We start from the raw sequence: 22814 nt of genomic DNA, 5'->3' as shown, positions 1-22814 counted from the left end.
GGATGATAGCATGTATTTTGTAAATGGTGAAGGAACTGACAATGCAAAAGATAGGTCTGAGTCTGAGGCATCTTTATTGTGGAAAAGAAATAAGCCTCCCTCGAACCTTACCCGCTATAACCTAACTTCTTTCGCTATTACACTGAACGAATTGACACCAGGACTGAAGGTATAGATGATGTATTGGATAGCTTCTTTTTCATTCTTCTTTACGCTTATGCACACTAATTGTCTTATATAGCTCTATCTGATTCCAAGTATTTGATGACGGATGAAGGAGAAGCTCCCTCCTACAGATTCGAGACTGAGACCAGACCAACGGCATCTGGAAAATGGGGAATTTGACAAGGCAAATGTGGAAAAGCTTCGTTTGGAAACACGACAAAGAATGGTATATGACCTTTTTTATATATGATTTTATCAGTTTTGTGGGTCAAGAGGACGGGTATGTGGGAAAGGCCAGGATAGGGGATCAAGAGAAACGATTACAGTATATGTATGCTCTGGTTCAGTGGTTGGTATACGGGTAGCAGATTCATATTATAAGAAGCATTTGTCATTGTTGATTGTTCTTATCCCAGCGAAACATAGCTGCACCGATCTGATATGAGAAAAGGCTAGGTTTAGCTTGTGCAGATGAGATGATATTCTGTTGCCAACCAATATAGGTCTAGTCGCTTAATATTCCAAGTCTTCTATGTGTGGAAGCTCTTTGCTCTTGTTAATTAATTGACTATTTATGAGAAATGTTTTGCTACATTTATCACTAACTAGATGGTCCTTCTTCTACTGGCGACAGTCGAGGAAATTGCAAGAACACGGTTGGAAACCGAGATGGTTCCAAAGAGACGGAGAAGGACCTTTCCGCTACATTGGTGGATACTGGGAAGCCCGAGAACAAGGGACGTGGACTGGATGCCCAGACGTTTTCGGAGAGATAACCAAAGAACTCGTTGATTCCTTCGAGCCTTCTTAACCTCAAAAACAAGTATATTACTTACCTTTGTTTCCTTACGTGCATTTTTGTGCGTTTTTGGCATTAGAGAATGTCACATAGTAGATAAGAAAAGTACTTTCTCATATCATTTACCAAATTGATAGGATAGATTAGATAGATAAAACAAGGGTTATTCTTAATTTATAGTCTAAACTTCCCATGGTGACTTCTTAGCCTGAACTTAAAAATATTACAAATATAATTTGTACTTATTTATGTTGTTAGCTTAATCCGAGTCACAACTTTCATGCAACTTTGAGTTTTTGTTGGTGTTTCGGCATTTAAAAAAGCATTACAGGTTGTTTGTAGGCCTATAATTGGTTTTGATGCCTGTTTCTTGAAGACACATTAGCTTAAGTTGGCCGAAAATTATTACTCGGCTATTAAGTGAACAACGGAGATAAGTAGAAGTTATATTTGTCATATTTTTTAGTTCGAGCTAAAAGGTCACAATGGGGTCAGAGTTTGGGCAATTAATAGTCTAAGAATAATATTTGTGAATCAAGCATTTGTCTTGTTGGATTAATTCAACTTGTTTGATTATCCAATCCTTGAGTTACCCAGTCATATGTTCTATCACGTAAAGTAAACGTGACTGGTGTTATGACGACGAGGTCGTCGTCTCCATGGAACTATGTAATACACACACAACCTTGTGTATCCTGATTTATCTTTATTTCCTGCTGAATATTGGACAGAGAAAAAGCTTGTGAGAGTTGATCATGCTCATGGATCATCAAATGCTGCGTAATTTCTTTGGAAACTTCGTTTTGGATCAAATCTTTTTCCAAGTAAGCTAATTATGGTAAAAGCAAAGGCACACTAGCTATCTTATAATGTGACATTCTGCGTATCTACCATTTTACTCCCACCAATCAGCTCGCGTTTAGTTATAGGCAGCTATTTGTTACTCCATTTTTACTCTAAATAAACTTAACATTCGGATATATATATATATATATATAAGCACAATAATTTCTTGGCCTATCATTAATTCATAAATCATTCTACTGCTCCACACCCTTTCTTCTGCTACATAAACATTTATTTATTCTGTCAGGTTGACTTTGACTTTGACATGTAAGTCTTGCTCATTCTTCTCAAACTAAACATTTATACACGATACTAATTGAATTTGCGCAAATGTTATAGGATTCATGTCCACAAACCACAACACAAATAAGATGATTGCATATTTGTAATTTAATTAGAATTTAGAAGGTTTAGTTAGTTGTGTGTGTGTTGGTCAAGCGGTAAGGAGTTAATGTTTGAGACTAAAGGTCTTGGGTTCGAGTTTCTTGTGGCATTGTCTTTAAATTTTTTTATTTAATACTGTTAATTTATCAAAAAAAAAAAAAAAGGTTTAGTGAGTTAAAGTTAGCTGAAAGTAATAACCTATGGACTACATTGTAATGTATTGATATTATAAAAGTTACTCCCGTTGCCCCCTAAATGTATGGATGATATTTTTTGCCATTGTTTTTAACAAAAAGATATTAAATGCACTTATAGTGGAGGAATTGGAGAAAGGATCCATGTTGAGGATATTGTTAATTTAATTATGGGTAAATAAGTGTAAGTTATAAAGGCAAAATTATTTAATTATGTGTGGAATTGTGTTTAAAAATAGAAGTGTGTATATTTGAGGATATATCAAAAAGAAAATGACTGCATAATTTTGGGGAATAGGTGGAATATGTAATGTTAATATGAGGAACAATTGCATGAGATTTAATTATAGTTAACAATGTTTATAAGAAATAAATTTAATTTTTGCTTCTAGTGAGAATTTAACGAGCTATACTAATTTTGTCCATTACAATGATGAAATCTTGTTAAATTAAAAAAGATAAGTTCCAAATTAGTTATATTTTTTTAAAAAAAATTAACCATGCACTTTTGTGTGTAATATTAGGTATATTATATTTTACGTCATGCATATTTATGTTTCACACTATATATCTTAAAAATGTGTTAAATTTTTAAAAAGTAAAGAAAATTTCGACGTCAAATATTTAAGGAACAATAATACATCTTCTAATTTTTTAGTGCGAGGCTTTGACATGTGTCACGTTTCTAGTGTGTGCACATGAATATAATGTGTGATCCAAATTATGATTTATATTACGTAATATACTACTTAAAGTTAAAGGATCTATATAATTCACCTATATACTCCCTTCGTTCCCAAATAATTTTTTATCTTTTCTCTTTGGGTCGTTCCCCAAATAATTTCATACTCATTTTGGGATACCATACCACCATTAATAGTATCTCATTTATTCTTACTTTTCACATTTTCATCACTTTTAATACTAATTATAATTTATTTTTACAATTTTCAATACTAATTATAACACTTTTTTACTTTTTCAATACACTTAATAATTTTGTTTTAAAATCAATGTCCTTCCTTCTTAGAAAGTTATTTGATGAACGAAGAAAGTATGTATCTGTGTGTGTGTGTTGTGTTGTGTGTTGAATCCATATAAATTAATAACGAATAACTCAAAAACAACAATGGTAACTAAAAAAATAAATCAAAATAAATTGATAAGGACGAACTAGTTCACAAATCAAATCCTCATAAAGAACATTGCAACACATAGAGCATATCAAAAGAATCACAAAATTATTTTTTGAACATAATTTTCTTGCAAGCATTATCCATACAAGAAACTATCTACCTATTGACCTTTTAATAAAATTGTTCCTAACTATACACTCACGATTAAATACACGAATTATTGAACTTTTAGTGGAAACATTCCAAACTCTAACTATCAAAATTACTAAAATGAATGTGGCTCGGAGACGTTTACGTTGATTTAACAAATATAATAAAAATGATCTAGCATCAAAATAACATTATTTCATTGCCTATTTTTCTTTAAGAAAATAGTAAATTCTTATGAGTTTTGGTATCTTTTCATGACCACAAATCATATTTGGGGATATTAATGTTGGTTTTGTGGTCATTCAGATATTTTTGTTAGAAGATTCAGTTGTAATTATATATAGTTCGGGATATTTTTGTTAAAATAAACTAGTCATTAAACTGTAGTTGTATTTTCTACAATCAAACTATTTCAAGAAAAAAAAAAACCGATGTAAGACGGGAAGAGGAAAAAATAAATTATACAAAGATTACATATAATGCAGGTGTGTAAAATAAAATTATAAAATGATTTAAAAAAAATTAGGAAATCAAGTTATTGTGAAGGTTCGGATGATAAGAAGTTGAGAAGGAAGCCCATTGCCATACCGATAAGGCCCACAAGAAGTGTAAATTTGACGGAGAGCCCATAATTATTTTTACGACTCCTCCTCCTTTTATATATTTCCTACATGTAAAATATATGAAACGACTAATTAATTAATTATTTAAGTAGAAAGCTTAGCTCATAATTTATGCTCCATTTCCTTTATTTTCACTAAAACATGGGGAATATTGTGAATGGATTGGCAACTCACAAGTAGGTTTATTGTGTCTAACTATTAATTTCAATATTTTATAAATGAATATTATATAATAAAATTTAATTGATATGTATCACTATAAGTTACTACTATAATTTATTCTAATTTGGATTAATTAACCCTAATAAGTAATTATCAAATAAAAGTAGAAAAATATTTATATACCCTAATTAAATTAGTAAATCCCAATTAGTTATTTTAAAAGTATACTAAAATAAAATATATTAAAATTAAAAAATAAAAATGAAACACAAAGTAGAGCATCCAAATTGAAATAGGGGATCTCATGATTGTCCTAACTGTCAATTAAAATTCGTTTTTCCCACAATCTTTGAACTTGCGATTTAAAACAAAAAACTATCAATTTTTTCGAAATTTCCCATGAGACGTATTTTAGGCAAAAATAGGCATTGAAATTTTTCTAAGTGGCATAAATCACTTGCTGCCATGTAAGACAAGACGTTGTCATTTCAGACTCAGACGGCACTGCCCCTACCTTTCCGGCGAAGAGCGTCGTTGCCAACACTCCTCGCCTTTTCTCTATTTCTCACTGTATAACACATAACATGCACACACTGACGACCGCTGACGCTCCTATTTCAAACAACAAAGCCAACTCCTTTTATCCCAACCTTAGATCCCCAATTTGTCACCCCTCTGCTCTTTCTCTTGTGTCCGGTCGACTATAGTGAGGTTGTCGTCGACCCTCTCCTCTTTGAACTCCGGTGACAAGCAAAGCCTTCAGGTTGTCGACGACAGGGATGGAGCCATGAATTAAATTCGGGGGGGGGGGGCTGAACTTGAACGGGGGTTCGGGGGCGGTAGCCCCGAGATTTTTTTTTTTTTGCATTCTGTATATTTAAGGTATTTTTTTTATTAAAATACGAGCATAATACTAATAATAACGAACAATATTTTCATAGATTATATAGTTTCAATATATCACAAAACTTTTTTTGGACGTTCCGTATATTTAAGATATTTTTTATTAAAAGGCAAGCATAATAATAATAATAACAAACAACATGTTCATAGATTATATATTTTCTATATATTACAAATTAGTTTCAATACATTATAATTTTTTTTAGCATTTCATACATATTAGGCATTTTTTATTAAAAGACAAGTATAATAGTAATAATAACAAACAATATTTCATAGATTATATAGTTTTAAATAACAAAATTATCCTTAAATTAAATATACATGAGAGAAATATAATAACCAAATACTCTTTTATAAAACAAAATTATTTTATAATAGGTATAAACATATATCTATATATATATATATATATATATTTATATATATATATATATATATATATATATATATATAGGGAGAGGTTCAAATAAGAACCACTAATAAAATAAGAACGGAGAACCATTTTAAGCCATTCGATCATCAAGATCTACGGTGGATGCATCATCTTGGTGGATGGATGCAGGTGCTGGGTTCGAATCCTGAAGGGAGCAAAAAAATTATTTTTTTCGGATGCATTAAATTTAATAGCGGATGCATTAATTTGTATAGCAGATGCAGTAATTTTATTGGTTCTTATGTTCTCACGATAATTGTGGTTCTCACTATAACTGCACCCTATATATATATATATATATATATATATATATATATTTAAAACTCAAAATTTGGGAGGGGGCTCTAGCCCCCTAGCTCCGTCCCTGGTCGCCGACCTTCATCTCCCTCTTGGCAAGAGAGCAGAGGTAAGGTCGTCACCTTACCACCGCCATCCGCATGACTTGAGGGTCTGAGGATATGAACCCTAAAATCCGGCGCTTTCTCGCCGCTGTCCGCCTAACTCGAGGGTCTGGGGAGATGAACCTTAAATTTCACCGCCTTTCTGCCACCGTCCGCCTGACTCGAGAGTTTGGAGAAAAGACACACAATAAACGACGCCATTTCTATTAAAATACTACTACATCGTTTTAGTTATTTCTGGCGAGTCCACGTCGGCAAAATCCAATGCTACGTGTGTCCTATTTTTGTCGGACTCATGAAAAATTTTGGAAAAATTGATAGTTCATGGTTTTAAATCGCAATTTAAATATTGTTGGAGGAAATAGAATTTGATCAATATTTATGAATTTAGAAGCAATTAACCCTATTATTAATATATAATTATTACTATTTGGCATGATATATCAAGATTATATAAAATTAATACATGTAATAATTATGATTTGTATTACATATACCACTTCAGGTATACAAAAATACACAAATCGATATAATATTTTCAAATTTTTAATTTATAAAAAATCATATATTTTGTAGTAAACAAATTACTTGGATATCACAAATATATCATACACCCGACCTAGTTACTTATACAAAAAAAACCCCTAATTGATACAAGAGACTGAAAGTTGATTTTGACAGAAATAATCTCATCTCAGTTATTATTCCATAATGGCAATCATAAGTTAGCTCATATGATTCTTCTATATCTGACGAAATACTCCCTTCGTTCCACTCTAATAGGCTCACTTCTTTTGAGCACAAAAATTAAGAAACATACTTTTTAGGAAGAAAGTGGTGTGGTCCACACCAATTAAATACATTTTTTTACTCAAAATGGAAAACGAGCCTATTCTACTGGGACATCTCAAAAAGGAAAACGAGGCTATTAGAATGGGACGGAGGAAGTAGTATAATAAATAAAAATATCCAAGCCTCCCTTTAAAAAATAAAAATGTTGAATTTTGTTTAGGCAGAGTACTAACCAAGTCTTGTTGCAGTTTTTGTGATTGGCTCACAGCGGCATCTCTTTCATCCCTTAGACGCTGCAATACCTGCATGCAAATAACATATTTTGATTGCAATAAGTTTTACGAATAATTGGGCCTAAATACATGGACTTTCATTTATTTTTGATTTTACATATTAATTAAGAATCCTATTTTTAAATAATATAAATTTTGTAATTATTCTGATTTTTCACGCGTTTGTCATTTTTTAGCGAATTAATATTATCGTTGCTAAGTGATGAGACAAATTAAAGTCATCACAACTAGCTGATGTGGTGTAGACATCCTACTACGTTATTTAGTACATTGATCGTTTAAGTAATGCATATATTTCCAGCGTCCACATTAATGTGGGGTCCATTAACAATCATATGAAAAATCAAAACAATTAAAAAATTGTATTTTTGTGAATATAATTTTTTAATATATGTGCAAATCAAAATTTTGTGAAAATTGTGCACTCAGGCCCAACTATGCATAAATTTTATTCCATACGATACGCAAGATCTAAATATGCAGGGGTGAGGCAAATTTTCTTTTGGGTTTCAAGTGATGAACACTAAAGAAGTGATTGGTATGGTGGAATAAAATATGAATGGAGTGAAAAAATTTTCAAAGACAATCAATCAATAATGATTCTTCATTTTTACTATAACAATTTGAGAAATTAAGAGCGCAAACTCAAGATATCATTGGCCTTATGCATGCTCACCATGATCGATCCCACAATGTCGCCATCGTATGATCCGTCATTGTATGATGACAAGCCATTGATGGATATACTCAAATAGCATCGACTACTCAATGTTAGCACTGCCTTTGTGCTTTGCACTTGTCTAACACCTTGGGCTATTGATAATTAGGTTTATCACGAATTTAATCTTTCACTTAGCATGCACTATTAGTGACAAAAGTGTGTCTCTTCATTATTCATATAGGATGAACTTATGAAAATAGTATAACCTCGGACGTCGTTGAACGTCTTGCCATAACCATTGAACCTCATCCCGAATTGTACTCTCTTGTGTGGCTTCAAAATGGTAATATCGTTTCTATGAATCACCATGCTCTGGTGATGTTTTTTATTGGCAATAAATCCACACACACTTTAGTATGATATTGTGCCAATGGACGCATGTCATTTATTATTAGGTCGTCCCTGACAATTTGATCAGACTGTTATATATGGTGACTGTCAGCACAATAATTCTTTTGTCCATGAGAGTGTAAAATTGGTACTATTGCCATTGGTACCACCCTCTAGTCCAGCCACCTCACCACTACTACCTATCATGTCTTCATTTTTCAAGAGTCGTGTGGTGCTATTTTAATCAAACCCAATTTCATCGTGAGCCTAACCCAACCACCCTTTAGTCCAGACACCTCACCATTACTAGTGATATTTGCTTCATCGAGTTTGTTGCCTCATGTATCTAATCTTTTGATGGTGTTTATGTACATATTTTCTACTTATTCACACGTCAACCTTTATCATTTACGTGATATCCAATACCAGATTGACCTTATCCTAGGAGTTTCACTGCCTAACATATCTCACTATCATATAAGTTCTTCTAAACATGCTGATCTCATACTCCAGGTTGAGGAATGATCTCATACTCCAGGTTGAGGAACTTCTCCACAAAGGCCTCATTCGATAGAGTTTGAGTTGTTATGTTGTATCGACTTTACTCATTTCGAAGAAAACTAGTTTTTATCGTCCCGTGCATGTTTCATATATTGCATGGGCTGCTCTGAGCATGGATTTTGGGTTGAGATTTACCTTTCACTCAACACGAGTACACGACCATGACTCTATCTTTTTGTGGTGGATCGTTTTTCCAAAATGGTTCACTTCATACTGTGTAAATAGTGTGCCAATGCTAGTCAGGTTGCTTCATTGTTCTTTTTTAGATCTATCATCTTCATATATGTCTGTTTCAATTGTGTTTGATCGTTATACTTGTTACTTAAGTCATTTCTAGGGATATACTATCTCCTTCCATGAAAGAACTTCCTACGTTTCCTTTTTGGGACGTTCATAAAATAACTTTCTACTTATTTTTGGATTATACCCTACCACTTATAAATATCTCATTTACCCTTACATTTCACATTTTCACCACTCTCAATACTAATTAAAACACATTTTCACCATTCTCAATACACTCTACAATTTTTTCTCCACCCTCAATACACTCAATAACATTTTTCTTACAATATGTGTCACTCCGTCCTAGGAAGTTCTTTTATGGACGGAGGGAGTATGTGGCATCTTGTCAATATTGAGCTTCATTTTAGCAACGCATATCACCCTTAAATATATGGCCAGACCAAGGTGATTTTGGTTGGCAACAACCACAAATATTGGGATCTTTTTAAGTCAAATAGAGTTTTCTCAAAACTTCACCCTCAATCGGAGTACAGGTTCACCCCTCGCCTGTCCCTACCTCGGCCATTGTTGAGCTCGTATTTGATTTGGCGCGCCTTCACGACACTACCCCCTTAAATTTGGAGGCTGCTAACACTTGTTATTAATAGATGGTTGATAGTGCTCGTCGCGACATCCATTTCAACATCATAGGGTGTTTGGCTGAGCTGATAAGCTCTTTAAAACTACTTGTAAGTTATTTAGGAGTTATAAGCTCCTTCAAAATGTTTGACAACATGAGCTCATAAACAGTCAATAAGTTGTAAAAATAAGATCCAAGAACTTATAAACTCTTTAAAAATAAGTTCTTCTATCCCAACTTATTTTTCATAATCTTATATGTAACAATATTTTTTTATATACTATTCAATTATGGTTTGTTATTTCCATCATATACCATTTTAATAAGTTCATGTCTCTTCAATTTTCTCTCTCTAACTTATAAGCTCAATTATGAATACACTTTCACAACTTATAAGCTCTTAAGAAATTACATCTCGTAAACTTATAAGATCTTTAAGATAAGCGTAGCCAAACACCCCCTTAGTGATTTTGTGCAGACCATTTTAACTCATGATCATTCCACGGCACATTAGTATAATAAGATGAAGTCTCACAAGACTGGTCATTTGGCTGTTGAAAAGAATAATTCAAACGCCTATTATCTTTGGTTTCCCAACTACATTGACACATCTAATGTTTTCAAAAAATCTTATTCTCTTTCATGGTGATAATTCTTTTAAAGATAAAGTTAAGGACAGTTCAAGGGACAATCATTTTAACGTATGAGAGAATGATAGAGATGAAGTTGTGGCCTTGTTCTTAGCAGAACATGATCCATTTGTGATCGATGCAGCCAATGTTGGAATATGAAGACTATTAGGCAAACCATATTTAGGCCTAAGTAGAATCATAATGGCTAAGGGTTAGGGTTTAACTCTTTGACAATAAATTTGTGTTCTCCAATTGTATTTTCTATCCTGATAGTCATAGTAAAATATCATTGCATTGGTATCGTCTGTAGATGTAGTCTCGTAGAGACGAACTGGGTAACTAATTCTTAGGTGTTCTTTTCATTTTTCGTAATTATGTGTGTGTGTTTTTTACCAATAATTACGTGTGTGTAATTTTCTAACAACTAGCATCAAGACCTCCAGGTTTGGTGGGAGCAATCACGATGGGCGATGGAAAGATTTCAATCGAGAAGTTTGATGGATCTGATATTGGTTTCTAGAAGATGCAAATCAAGGATTACCTATATGGTAAAGACTTACACTAGCCCTTCAAAGCAAAAATGGAGAAAATGGAGTCAGAGAAGTAGGAGTTACTCGACAGGAAAGTGATAAGTGTGATATGTTTATCGTTTTCCAGGAACATTGTCTTTCACACGACTAGAATCAAGTTAATGAGGGAGATGTTGATGATTCTCAAGGAGAAGTATAAAAAACTATCAACAACGAGCAAGGTTCATCTAATTAGGCGGTTGTTCTACCTCTAAATGCTAGAGCGCACACCGGTGCAGGAACATCTGAACGCGTTCAACATTATCACCAAGTAGTGAAACTTGGTGGAATAATCTAGGTTGATGACGAAGTTCGTGCCCTAATTATTCTATCTTCTATGTTAGAGAGTTGGGCTGGAATAGTGACGGTAGTTAGCGCGGCGAAGGCAAAGCTGCGTTTTGACGAAGTGCGAGATCTGATGATTGGTGAAGAGATTCGCATAAAAGAATCTAAATCTACATCAGGGTCAGCATTGAACACGAAAGAAAGGGGTAGATCGAAGGGAAAGCAAAAGAGGGGAAGGGTGAAGTCTACAAGGGAAAACAAATCTGGAAAAGACCCCAATTTGATCAAGTTTTGGAATTGTGATGAGTATGGGCATTATAAGAGCCAATGTGAAGCACCGAAATGAAAAAAGGATCAGAAAGGTAATAAACTTGCAAATGCAACTGTAAATGATTTTGAAAGTGACTAATGTAGAGATTAAGACGCGGCTGCAAGTGAAATGTTTGTGGTTCAATAATGGATGAGAGTGTGAACTTTGTGAGATCAAAGAGTATTGTGCTGAGAATATGATTCACATGAGAGAAGACACTGAGAGAAACTCCCCACTAGAATGGAGTTGCAAAATGCATGAACAAAACATTAAATGAGTGGGCAAGATGTATAGGGCTGAAAAGTGTATTGCATAAGATGTTTTGGAAAAATGCAGTAAAGAAAACTACATTCATGATTAATAGAGGTCCATCGGTTCCATTGGTGAATTGAATACTTGAGGAAAAATGGATGGGAAAAGTAAATCTATCATTCCAACGTATCTTTTGTTGTATTTCTTATGCTCATGTTGATTATGTTAATACAAGTAAGTTGGATGTTAAATCTGTCAAGTGTATGTTCATTGGTTATGGAGTTGATGAGTTCAGTTATAGGCGTTGGGATGAGCAGAACTAAAAGGTTATTCATAGTAGATATGTGTTCTCAATGAACATGTAATGTACAAGGACATATTGAAGGCATCGAATTCTGGCAATTTCGAATCCCGTGAGATCGAGTTAGACATCTCAAACTCAAGTGAGAGCCATGAGAATTAGAATGAAGAATAAGTTCTTGAGGAAGGGTCAACAACCCAACTACTAAATAATCTATTTCTGAGACCAACATGTACTTTTCCTCTAACTATTATTTGTTACTTATTGATGGTGGTGAACTTAAGTGTTATTTAGTGGCAGAGTATGTTGGTGATAGACGTAGGTGGAGAGTTTCTATGGACGATGGGTTAACATCTCTTCTTCTAAATGGTACTACCTTCGTCCACAAAAATTTTACCACATTATGGATGACACGAGTTTTAATAAAATATTAGTGGAATTATGAGTGGAGAAAGGATCTCACTGTAAATGTGAGTGGAGTTGTGTAGACCTTACTATTATAAGTGGAAGTGGCAAATTTTGTGGACGGACCGAAAATGAAAATTGTGGTAAAATTTTTGTGGGCTGTAGGAATACATGGAAACTTGTTGAGCTTCCAAAAGACAAGAAGGCCATGCACTGAAATTGGGTCTACCGAATCAAGATTGAAGTTGATGGTAGTAAGCAATATAAGGCTCGGTTGGTTGTCAAAGGATTTGAACAATGGCATGATATTGATGATGTCTTTACTACTGCTATGAAACTGACTGCTATTTGTATCATATTGAGTATGGTTGTTGTAGAAAATCTGTTGTTACATTAAATGGATATAAAGGTGGCATTCCTTCATGGTGATTTGAAGGAGGAATTATACATGACACAACCTAAGGAGTTTCTTAGTGAAAGAAAATGAATGGCTTGTTTGCAAGTTGAAGAAGAGCTTGTATGGTTTGGAACAAGATCTGAAAGAGTGGTACAAGAAGTTTGATATTTTTATAGTTGAGAATAGCTATGATAGATGTCACGCAGACCATTCTTGCTACTACAAGAGGTTCGACAAAAGCAATCTTATCCTACTGTTATATGTTGATGATAAGTTGATTGGAGGAGCTAATGCAAGCAAGATGGATAAGTTGAAAAACTAATTGTCTGAACGATTCTCCTTGAAGGATCTTGGAGAGGGAAAACAGATTTTGAGTATGAGAATCGAAGCGTGAGAATGCGATCGGAAAGTGGTATCTTTCATAGGCGAATTACATTCAGAAGGTATTGAAATATTTAATATGAATGATTCAAAGTCTATGAATATCTCATTAGGTAGTCACTTCAAACTTCCAAAGAATGAGTCATCAAGTATCAAAGAGGGTGATAACACTCATGTTTCCATGGTTTTTAATGTTCATATGATGTTAATTTTATAGGAAATTGAGTGTTGGATGATTGTTTTGTGCTTAATTTGCTTTATCTTGTGAAACATGATTCTTACTCGAACTTTGAAGGAATATTCAGATTTATTGAGTTCGAATTTGGAACAATGTTCTGAAACAGAAGTTGTAGATCGTCTCGATACGAGTTCGTGAGTGCAAACGGATCACAAATCGGAGTTCGGACGAGAAAGTTATAGCCGAAACAACAACGTCGCGCGCAGTAGTCAAAATTCGGCGACCTAAACGGCGACCGCCGAATTTGGGCGATTTTATGAGCAAAATCGGCGACCAACTCGGCGATCGCCGAGTAGGTCGCCGAAATCCCTGGATCGAAATTGGCTTTGAGGAGAAAATTCGGCGATCGCCGAATTTCAGCTATTTTCAGGCCAAATTCGGCGACCAGTTCGGCGACCGCCGAACGGGTCGCCGTTTTTAGGCGTGTTTTTGTTTTTTCCGTGTTTTTACGATTTTTCAAGTTCTTTTCGGTTTAGAACTTGGTTTTTCACCCTAAGACTATAAATAGGTCCTCTTTTGACCTATCTAGGGTTCCCAGCTTTAGTTTTTCAGTTCCCAACATTCATATTTCAGTTTTATAGCTTTAGAATATTTTTAGCTTTCCAGTTTTCAAGGCTTGGATCAAGATTGAAGATTCAAGCCGCTACAATCGTTTTAATTCGGTTTTTATACAATTTGTTTTTACAATTGCGTTCAATTTAATTATGTTTATGTTTGATTTTACTATGTCTGGCTAGTTCTTTTAATCTGAACCTAGGGTTTGTACATAGCTGATTGATTATGTGTTTTTGATTTATTGATATCAATTTGCCTTCCAACTTGTGATTCATGATTCCTGGTGCCTGTTCTCTTGTGAATTATCTGATCAATGATTTATATGTCTAGCTGTTCAGTTTGAGTCTTGAATGCGATAATTGTTCAGCCGATTCAGGAATGCATGATATAGTGTTAGCCTTGAGTCTTGAATGCGACAGGTGAATCTATAGGAAGCTATTCTTTGTGTGCTATTTGGAGTTAATTTATTCCTTGGAGTCTTGAATGCGAAAAGGGATTAATTAATCTACGTTCATAGGTGGTCGTTAGAGACGCTTGTGAATAATATAGTGATCTTTCATCAGGGTTGGATTAAAATTGGTAATTGAATCAATAGGTTAAATGCATGTAGTTGATTAGTGAAAGTACATCCCTAGGGTCAGAGCTTTCCTTATATTTGAGTTAATTATCATAGTTTACATGCTCTTTAGTTTTTATTTAGTTAATCTTAGTTCGTAATTCACCTTCAAATTCGTTTTACCAGCATACTGTGAGAGTCTGTTTAGGAAGTAGATAGAGTAATTTCGTTTTACAGTCTCTGTGGATACGATACTCTGCTTGCTGTTTTCGTACTACAATTATACTGTTTAGTTGCAGTTATTGTTGCTATAAAAATAGTGATCAGAGGGACGTGCCCAAATGAAGAAGATTCCATATGATTTGGGAATTGGTAGCATCATGTATTCTATTGTGCATGACCGGATATTGTGCATGCAGTGGAAGTAGTGAGCTGGCTCATGAGTGATCTAGGCAAGCAACATTGGGAAGAGGTCTCAGTTGTAGAAGATCGTTGTGTTATCTACAACAGAGGCTGGGTATGTAGTCATAGAAGCAAATAAGGAAATAGTGTGGTTGCAGAATTTCTTGGATGAGCTTGGGAAATAGCAAAGAATCCAACATTTCATTCGAGAACGAAGTATGTTGAGTTGAAGTATCACTACATTCATCACTTATTGGAGAAGAAGACCTTGCAACTAATGAAGATACTTGGAAGTTAGAATCCAACCTACGTGTTCACTAAGGTGGAAACCTTAGAAAAGTTGAAGCTACACATAGCTTCAATTGGCCTTGGAACTTGAAGATGAGGCTTGGCGATGCTAGGCGGATACATGGAGGAGGAGAAGAAGAAGATATGGTTATTTGGGAGTCCAGTCTCTAAGTGGGATATTGTTGGAATATGGAGACTGTCGGGCTAATCATATTAAGGCCCAAGCAGAATCATAATGAGCTTAGGGTTAAGGTTAAACTCTTTGCCTATAAATATGTGTTCCCTCATTGTATTTTGTATCTTGAAAATCATAGTGAAAATCCTTAGCTTGGTATCGCCTCTAGGTGTAGTCTCATAAGACGAACTGAGTAATCAATTCTCATGTGTTATTTTTTAACAACCAAAAAATCAAACCTTATTGATCTTGGTTGATGCTGTCAAAGCCCAACTTTGCAATAATATATATTTTCATCTTTTTCCTACTCTTTTCGCATATTTTTTATGGTGGATAATTTTCATCATGTAGAATGGAAAAAAAAATTGGACACTCCATTTCTCCTCATTTTCATTCTTGTTATTTTCATAGGGTATTGATATAATAATATCTTCGTATGTCTTCCCATCTTATAAAATATAAGATAGAAAAAGTGAAAATTACTAAAATGGGATAATTTTTTTAGTTTTTTTTAAAAAAAATTATAATAAAGATACCATCAAAGATACCATGCCCTCAAAATAATTGCTAGATTATGGAACTCACCCCATTGGCACCAGAATTTCGACCAAGGCCATCCTGCTCTCTGACGTAGATGACTCTAAGCTTGCACTCTTGCAATGTGTCTCCTACTTCCTTGTTGAACTGTGTGCATATAGACACATTAAACTACCTTATTCCTTATTAGTATATTATATAATTTCTATAGTAATTATTTTAGGGTAATTTCTAAATTATTCCAAAAACTTTAATCTCATAATGACTTTTTAGTTTGAATTTAAAAATATATTACAAATATAACATGTACTTGTATGATCCGTTGTTAACTTAATAATTTAATAATTCAGGTAAAAAAAAAAATCAGTCAATTAAGCTAATGCATCTTCAAGAAATAGCATCAACATAAATAGTATATTCACAAACAATTTGAAGTGCTTTTTAAATACTGAAAAATCAACAAAAAAATCTCTTAAAATGTTGGAAAATATTACTCAAACAATTAAATTAACAATGAAGATAAGTACAAGTTTTAGTTTGTAATATTTTTAAATCCTAACTAAAAAATTTCCATGAGATTAAAGTTGGGATTGTAATTTAAGAATAATTCATCAATATATCAAATGATCTTACTGTGTCTTGAGGAAGCTCGTCCACGTTTGTAATTGGAGGTACAATAGTGCTTTGCACCAGAAATTTATCTTTGCATTGCATATTAGGAGGGTATTCTCGTTGAATGTGAAGGGTCACTAAACTCAAATGATTAGCATCTTAAAATAGTCTTCGAAGATTAATAAAACAAAATATCTCATGCAATAGCTTAAATGAAAAATAATATGCTATATATGGCTGATTTTTTTAGGATGTGTTTATATTGGTTTTTAAATTTTTATTGGAAAATAATGAATAAGAAAAGATGAGAAAATATTATCTTTTTATTTTTCATTTTTATCATATGCTTTTTAGAGATGAAAGAGATGAGAAAATATTGGAAAATATTTTCACACCACTACCTTAAGATAATATTAATATAACATTGGACAGAAAATAAGTGAAAATGGAGCTGCCCAAGAAAATAGTATTCCTTGTCCGAAAAAAAAATTATATTAAAATTAATGATGAAAAAAATATGAAAAATATATTTTTTTTCTCTTATTTTTCATCAAACTAAACAGATCCTTAAGAGTAATTTATTTAAGTTAATTGCACGTAAATAAACAAATTACGATCAAATTTGAATTGTTAGCAAACTTAAAAATTTTAGTCAAAAATCCACGAATTTTCTAGTTTTTGAAAAGAGCCAACTTTTGAGATAGCCATATTAAACAATGGAACTCAATATTTGGCATTCTCATATTAAAAACACAAATCTTGGCCATTTTTTATAATTTGAGACTATATTGCCCTTAATTTGGGTGGATCGAATCGGGTTCGGTGCGCGAGTTTAGGTGGTACTTTTGACACTAATGTTATAATTTGTGCCAAAAGTACCAACAGAAAGCAGTACAAAAAAATACTAATTAATTTGGTACTTTTGACAGTAATGTTATAATTTGTGGCAAAAGTACCAAATTACTTAGAACAAATGAGAATATTAGTGCCAAAATATCAACAGAAAAAAAAAAACAAAAAAAACAAAAAAAAAAACAAACTAAGTAATTTGGTACTTTTGGCACAAATGACAATATTAGTGCTAAAATTACCAAATTACTTGGTATTTTTTTGTTCTAAGTAATTTGGTGCTTTTGGCACAAATGACAATATAATATTAATGCCAAAATTACCAAATTACTTGGTATTTTTTTGTTCTAAGTAATTTGGTACTTTTGGCACAAATTATAACATTAGTGCTAAAAGTACCACCGGACCCGCGCCCAATCCACACGCTCAATCCGATCCGATCCATCCAAATTAGAGGCAATACAGTCTGAAATTACAAAAAATTGTCAAAATTTATATTTTTAATATGGAGAATTAAATATTGAGTTCCAATCCCAATATGGTTATATGAGTGCATATTCTCTTTTGAATATAGCATAGAGTTCAAAGTTTACTAATCAATAATTCCATTGTTTCAAATTCCGATAGGCGCAATCTTAAACTATAGTTAAAAAGCTCTCGACGGTGATGTAATGGTAGGTGTGGCCGAAATCTAAATTATGATAAATATAAGGAAAAAAAAAATTAGAGTGCTAAGCTAACAATTTCACACCATTTTCCTATTATTTCAGACGATCAAAACTCAATGATATGAAGACCATTAAAAAGTTGCCATTAAAGAGCTTTTCAGCCATGCCTTTCGATTGTCTATTAAACTGCAAACTATCAAGTTGTTGCCCAACATAACTTCATTTAGGGTCAAAATCCAATATCATTTAAGTTCAGGTATTTTTTCACCGAAGATTTTATTTAATTAAAAATTAAAATTTGGCTATTGTTTGTTTATTTACATGCAATTAACTCATTTATTTATAATTTTAATTTCATTTTATTAATATATTTCATGTGTATATATCATCTAATAACTTGATATAACACTAGTGTATAAGGAATCATATGTAAGCATGGAGCTTATAGTGATCTAATTGAGTTGCTAATTAATTGAACATTAGGGTACAACACCTCTTACAAGGCAAGAGTCCCATGGCTGCATCACACCTGTGTTTGGTCGCACAAAATACTTCTTTGGAGATGTAGTTTTTACCTAAAAAATGGAAATTGAATAAATCATGTTAATATTAATTAAGATATACAAATACATATGTAGTTCCCACAAATTGAGCAACGATACTCACCTTAAATGCAACATGATGCTCTGTGTTGTTTGTAACTTTAAGGTCACAATAACTTTGTTTATCCAGCTCAACTAATTAACAAAAATAAATGACGTTCGTAAATAAATCAATAAACTCATCCTAGCTATACCAATCAAAATCACGAAAACAACATCCTTGATCTTTTTTAAGTGAGTCAATAAATTCATAAAATTAACATACTAATATACAAATACTACAATAAGAACAACTCAAAGGAACAGGGAGTAGAATTTTTACCATACATATATTATATTTCGTTTATTCGTCATATATATTTATGTATGTATATTAATTTGCTATAAAAATGACGAATTATAAAAAATAAAAATTTTCATCAATTATGAGATTTAAACCCTGAACCACAATTCATTCAGAAAATTGATATATCCACCTTAAACATTCACGATCTAAGAAGTGAACATAATTCATATTTTATACTATATATTCTCCAATTTACTTGTTTATTTAACTGATGAAAAAGTATGATCTTCATATTAACCATGGTGAAATATATAGAGATAAACGAAAGCCTCATCATATTGCATATACACTAACATAATTAAAATGCAATGGCAAGCAAAATACATTGAAATTTGAGGTCTTCTGGTTGTACACAAATCAATGGGCGAGCAGCAATTGTCATGGTAGCAGACTACAATGAAATTCCAAATCCTAGCTATGAATCAAATCAAAATCCTATGTAAATATATATATGTCTCTCACTTTTGATAAACACTCGAGAAAGATGAGAACCTTCAATAGAAATGAAAACTATTTTGAGAAAGATGGATATAGGCATCCCAAGAGAGAGACGTACTGTACAACTTTACGAAAAATGAGGATCACTCTAATACTCCGTCCTTTTATTACGGTTTTTTTTTTAAAATGCGATTTTATATAAAAAGGGAAAAGGAAAAAAGAACAAAGAAACCCTAGAGAGCACAAAAAAGCAGACTTAGGGCCGAGCCTCATTAAAACCTTTTCATGGAAAACCCCGTGGGAAAAACCAGGAAAGGAAAAAGAGTTCTCGTCAAAAGACAAAAACCACGACCAGAAGAGCGTAAAGGAAAGTTTCTGAAACTCCGGCCTAACCATCGTTTCAAAACAATCCCGGCTCAAACTAGTCACAACCGAAACAAGAACAAGCAAAGCAACAAAGATGATGTCCGGTGAGACGCTGTCGCCATCATCCAAGAAACAGAAAAAATAGTTGAACCTCAGCCGGTTAGACGCCGTCGCTGAGTAAACCAAACCCATGTCCCCAAAAACACCAAGTGAGAAGAGATTTTTTCCAGTTATATGCCGTCGCCAAATCTCTCAGCAGAGACTACACACGAGATCGAACAGCAGCAAGCTGGAGATCTTCTTTGAGAACCCTACAGATCAAAAGACAAACGAGACAGAGGCCGGAAAGGTCGCCCCTGTCCCATGTCATCAATTCTTCATACGAACGCGACTATGAGTCGCCATATCCAAAGAAACCGCAATCTTAATATCCTCAATAGCAAAGGGCCACCACCCTTCGATCCGGGCATGATTAGCCATAATATCCGCCACACTATTTCCTTCTCTATAAATATGCGAGATCTGAATTCGAAAAGTTGAAAGCCAATTTAAAGTCTGTTTCCAGAGCGGTAGAAAACGCCAGGGAACATTCAGAGAACGAGATTGAAGAAGCTGGACAACATAAGACGAGTCTGCTTCAATCCAAAGCCAATGCCAACCACGAGAATTCGCAATTCGAACAGCATGCATGATCGCGAAAAGCTCCGCTTCAAAAGCGAACCCTGAACCCCCTTTATAGTGATAACAACCGCGAACCGCACCCCAGTTATCGCGGAACACACCGCCCGCGGCAATGCTCCCAGGTTTCCCAAGTGCCGAACCGTCAGTATTGACTTTAATCCACTGCCCCGCCGGTGGCCACCAGTGAACCTCAATCATCATAGGGGGCGAAACAGCGCGCATAGCGACCCCAATTTGCCTAAGCACCAAATAATCTTGCCAAGAGTTATTAGAACGCCCAAACTTAGGGAAATTGGAATCCATCTCCTTAAACGCAACTTTCAGGAGCCCAAGAATCATATTCGGGTGGAAACTAGCATCATTAAAAGTCACTTGATTGCGGCAATCCCAAATTTTCCAAATAAAATTAATCACCCCAGCTTTCCAGTAGGACCGAACCAATGGACTGAAATCAGTGTTCCATGCAGCAGCTAACATGCTATGAATATCCAAGCAGTCCAGCATGTGCGATTTGGCAAACCAATCAAAGAAAACCACCCAAGTCTGCCGGATAACACTGCAACTCCAGAACAAGTGGTCAATAGACTCCTCAGCCAACCCACACATCACACATCTGTTGGGGCCGTGCATGCCCCTTTTGATTAGACCATCCAGAGTCGGCATCTTCAAATGCAGAATCCTCCAGGTGATAAGAGATCTTCTGTCAGGAATAAAACGCTCCCAGATCCAAGTGCCCCAAAGAACTTTTGGAAAATGCGGAGACTGCGAAACATAGGCAAGAGAGGCCGAAACCTCCCCACTAACAGAAGGTTTCCAGAAGCGAGTGTCACTCTCTTCCCCAATTGGAAGCAAGAGAATATCCACCACAAGATCAGGAAACTGAATAATAAAATCCGGAGTGAAATGCCAAACACCATCATAGAAATAATCACTCACAGCTTGCTGCAGGAAGTCTCTCATAAAAGGCGGAATATGAAGCTTGTCCGCCAACTTGTAACCCAGCCAATCGTCATGCCAGAAATAAATGTGCTCTCCAGTGCCAATATAGGAATAAGAATCCATCACCAAGGAGTTCACATGCTCCCTCACGCCAGTCCAAAATGGAGAAGAAGCCAAGAACATCTTGGCATAGCCAAAATTCGACAAGTAGCGAGTCGCCATGACCGAAGGGGCGAAGTCTCGGCCTTGCACAAGCTTCCAGGCCATCTTCATCAAGAAGCTTCTATTCATAGCCGAGAAAGACCTAACCCCGAGGCCACCTTCCGACCGAGAAGCGCAAACCCTAGACCAGCTTACCGGGCACGAAGGCTTTTTGTCCACATGTCCCGACCAAATAAAGTTGCGGCACTTCCTATCCAGTTTATAGATGAGGGATTTAGGCCATCTATATATCATCATAGAGTGCGTTACCGAACTTTGAATCACAGAACGAACCAAGCAAATTCTGCCAGCCATAGATAAGTGAAGCCCCTTCCAACTTGAAAACTTGTTGACAATCTTATCATAAATACCAATCAAGTAAGAAGCACGCATGCGACCAGAGAAGATCGGGACTCCCAAGTAGGTAACCGGCAAAGATCCCATCGCAAAGCCAAGCTCATTAATCACACGATTCTTCATAATGCAAGAAACGCCCCTCCCGAAGAAAACGTTAGACTTAGCAGGGTTACAGATTTGTCCCGAAATATCACCATAGAAATCCAAGATTTCTTTGATTTTGCGAGCGTTTTTCATCGACGCCTTACAGAAAATCAAGATGTCATCAGCATAAAGCAAATGAGTAGGAAAAGATGCCTTTCTGCTAAAATCCATGGAAATAATGTGACGAGAAGTCACACAAGTGAGGAATAAGTGACTCAAAACATCCTCAGCAATTCCAAAAAGAATAGGAGAGAGAGGATCACCCTGCCTAACTCCCCTGGAACAAGCGAAGTAGCCACTCAACTGCCCGTTGTAAAGAATGGAAATCCGGGCAGAACTGAAGATAATGGAAATCCATTCAATGAACTTTCCATGGAAACCATTAACCCTGAGCACATTCAGAATAAAGTCCCAGCGCATAGTATCAAAGGCTTTGCGAATATCCACTTTGCACGCCATATTCGAGCGTTTGCCCGTGCGATTCATGCAGCTAAAACCTTCAGAGCCAAGCATGATACAGTCATGAATCGAACGACCTCCAATAAACCCAAATTGGTTTGGCGACAC

At 34.7% G+C, this 22814-nt stretch overlaps 2 protein-coding genes across 6 annotated transcripts; one reads left to right on the top strand and one right to left on the bottom strand.

Moving 5' to 3' along the window:
* On the top strand, positions 1-1982 carry LOC130994579 (oxysterol-binding protein-related protein 2A; the record flags this gene model as incomplete). Of its 3 annotated transcripts, XM_057919622.1 has the most annotated exon segments (4): positions 1-169; positions 278-391; positions 800-988; positions 1696-1982. In XM_057919622.1, coding segments are annotated over 3 exon segments (460 nt in total), but the record flags the coding sequence as incomplete, so codon positions are not given.
* A 1690-nt stretch (positions 1983-3672) lies between these two features.
* On the bottom strand, positions 3673-19691 carry LOC130994578 (vesicle-associated protein 2-1). Of its 3 annotated transcripts, none has more exons than XM_057919620.1 (7): positions 19446-19689; positions 18840-18910; positions 18667-18748; positions 16678-16793; positions 16093-16191; positions 7225-7293; positions 3673-4341 (listed from the first exon to the last, which is right to left on the bottom strand). In XM_057919620.1, the coding sequence occupies exons 1-7, from the start codon at positions 19501-19503 to the stop codon at positions 4210-4212; spliced, it is 627 nt and encodes a 208-aa protein (XP_057775603.1). In that variant the 5' UTR covers positions 19504-19689; the 3' UTR covers positions 3673-4209. The 3 variants fall into 3 exon arrangements, with proteins under 3 accessions (XP_057775603.1, XP_057775604.1, XP_057775602.1); XM_057919621.1 differs by lacking the exon at positions 3673-4341 and adding an exon at positions 6172-6355 and having other exon boundaries at positions 19446-19690; XM_057919619.1 differs by lacking the exon at positions 3673-4341 and having other exon boundaries at positions 6560-7293; positions 19446-19691.
* Positions 19692-22814: the final 3123 nt, after the last annotated feature.

This window comes from Salvia miltiorrhiza, chromosome 7 (assembly GCF_028751815.1).
Source record: "Salvia miltiorrhiza cultivar Shanhuang (shh) chromosome 7, IMPLAD_Smil_shh, whole genome shotgun sequence".
NCBI lineage: Eukaryota > Viridiplantae > Streptophyta > Magnoliopsida > Lamiales > Lamiaceae > Salvia > Salvia miltiorrhiza.
The sequence above is the reverse complement of the archived record's forward strand: the minus strand, read 5'-3'. Positions and strand labels throughout refer to the sequence as shown.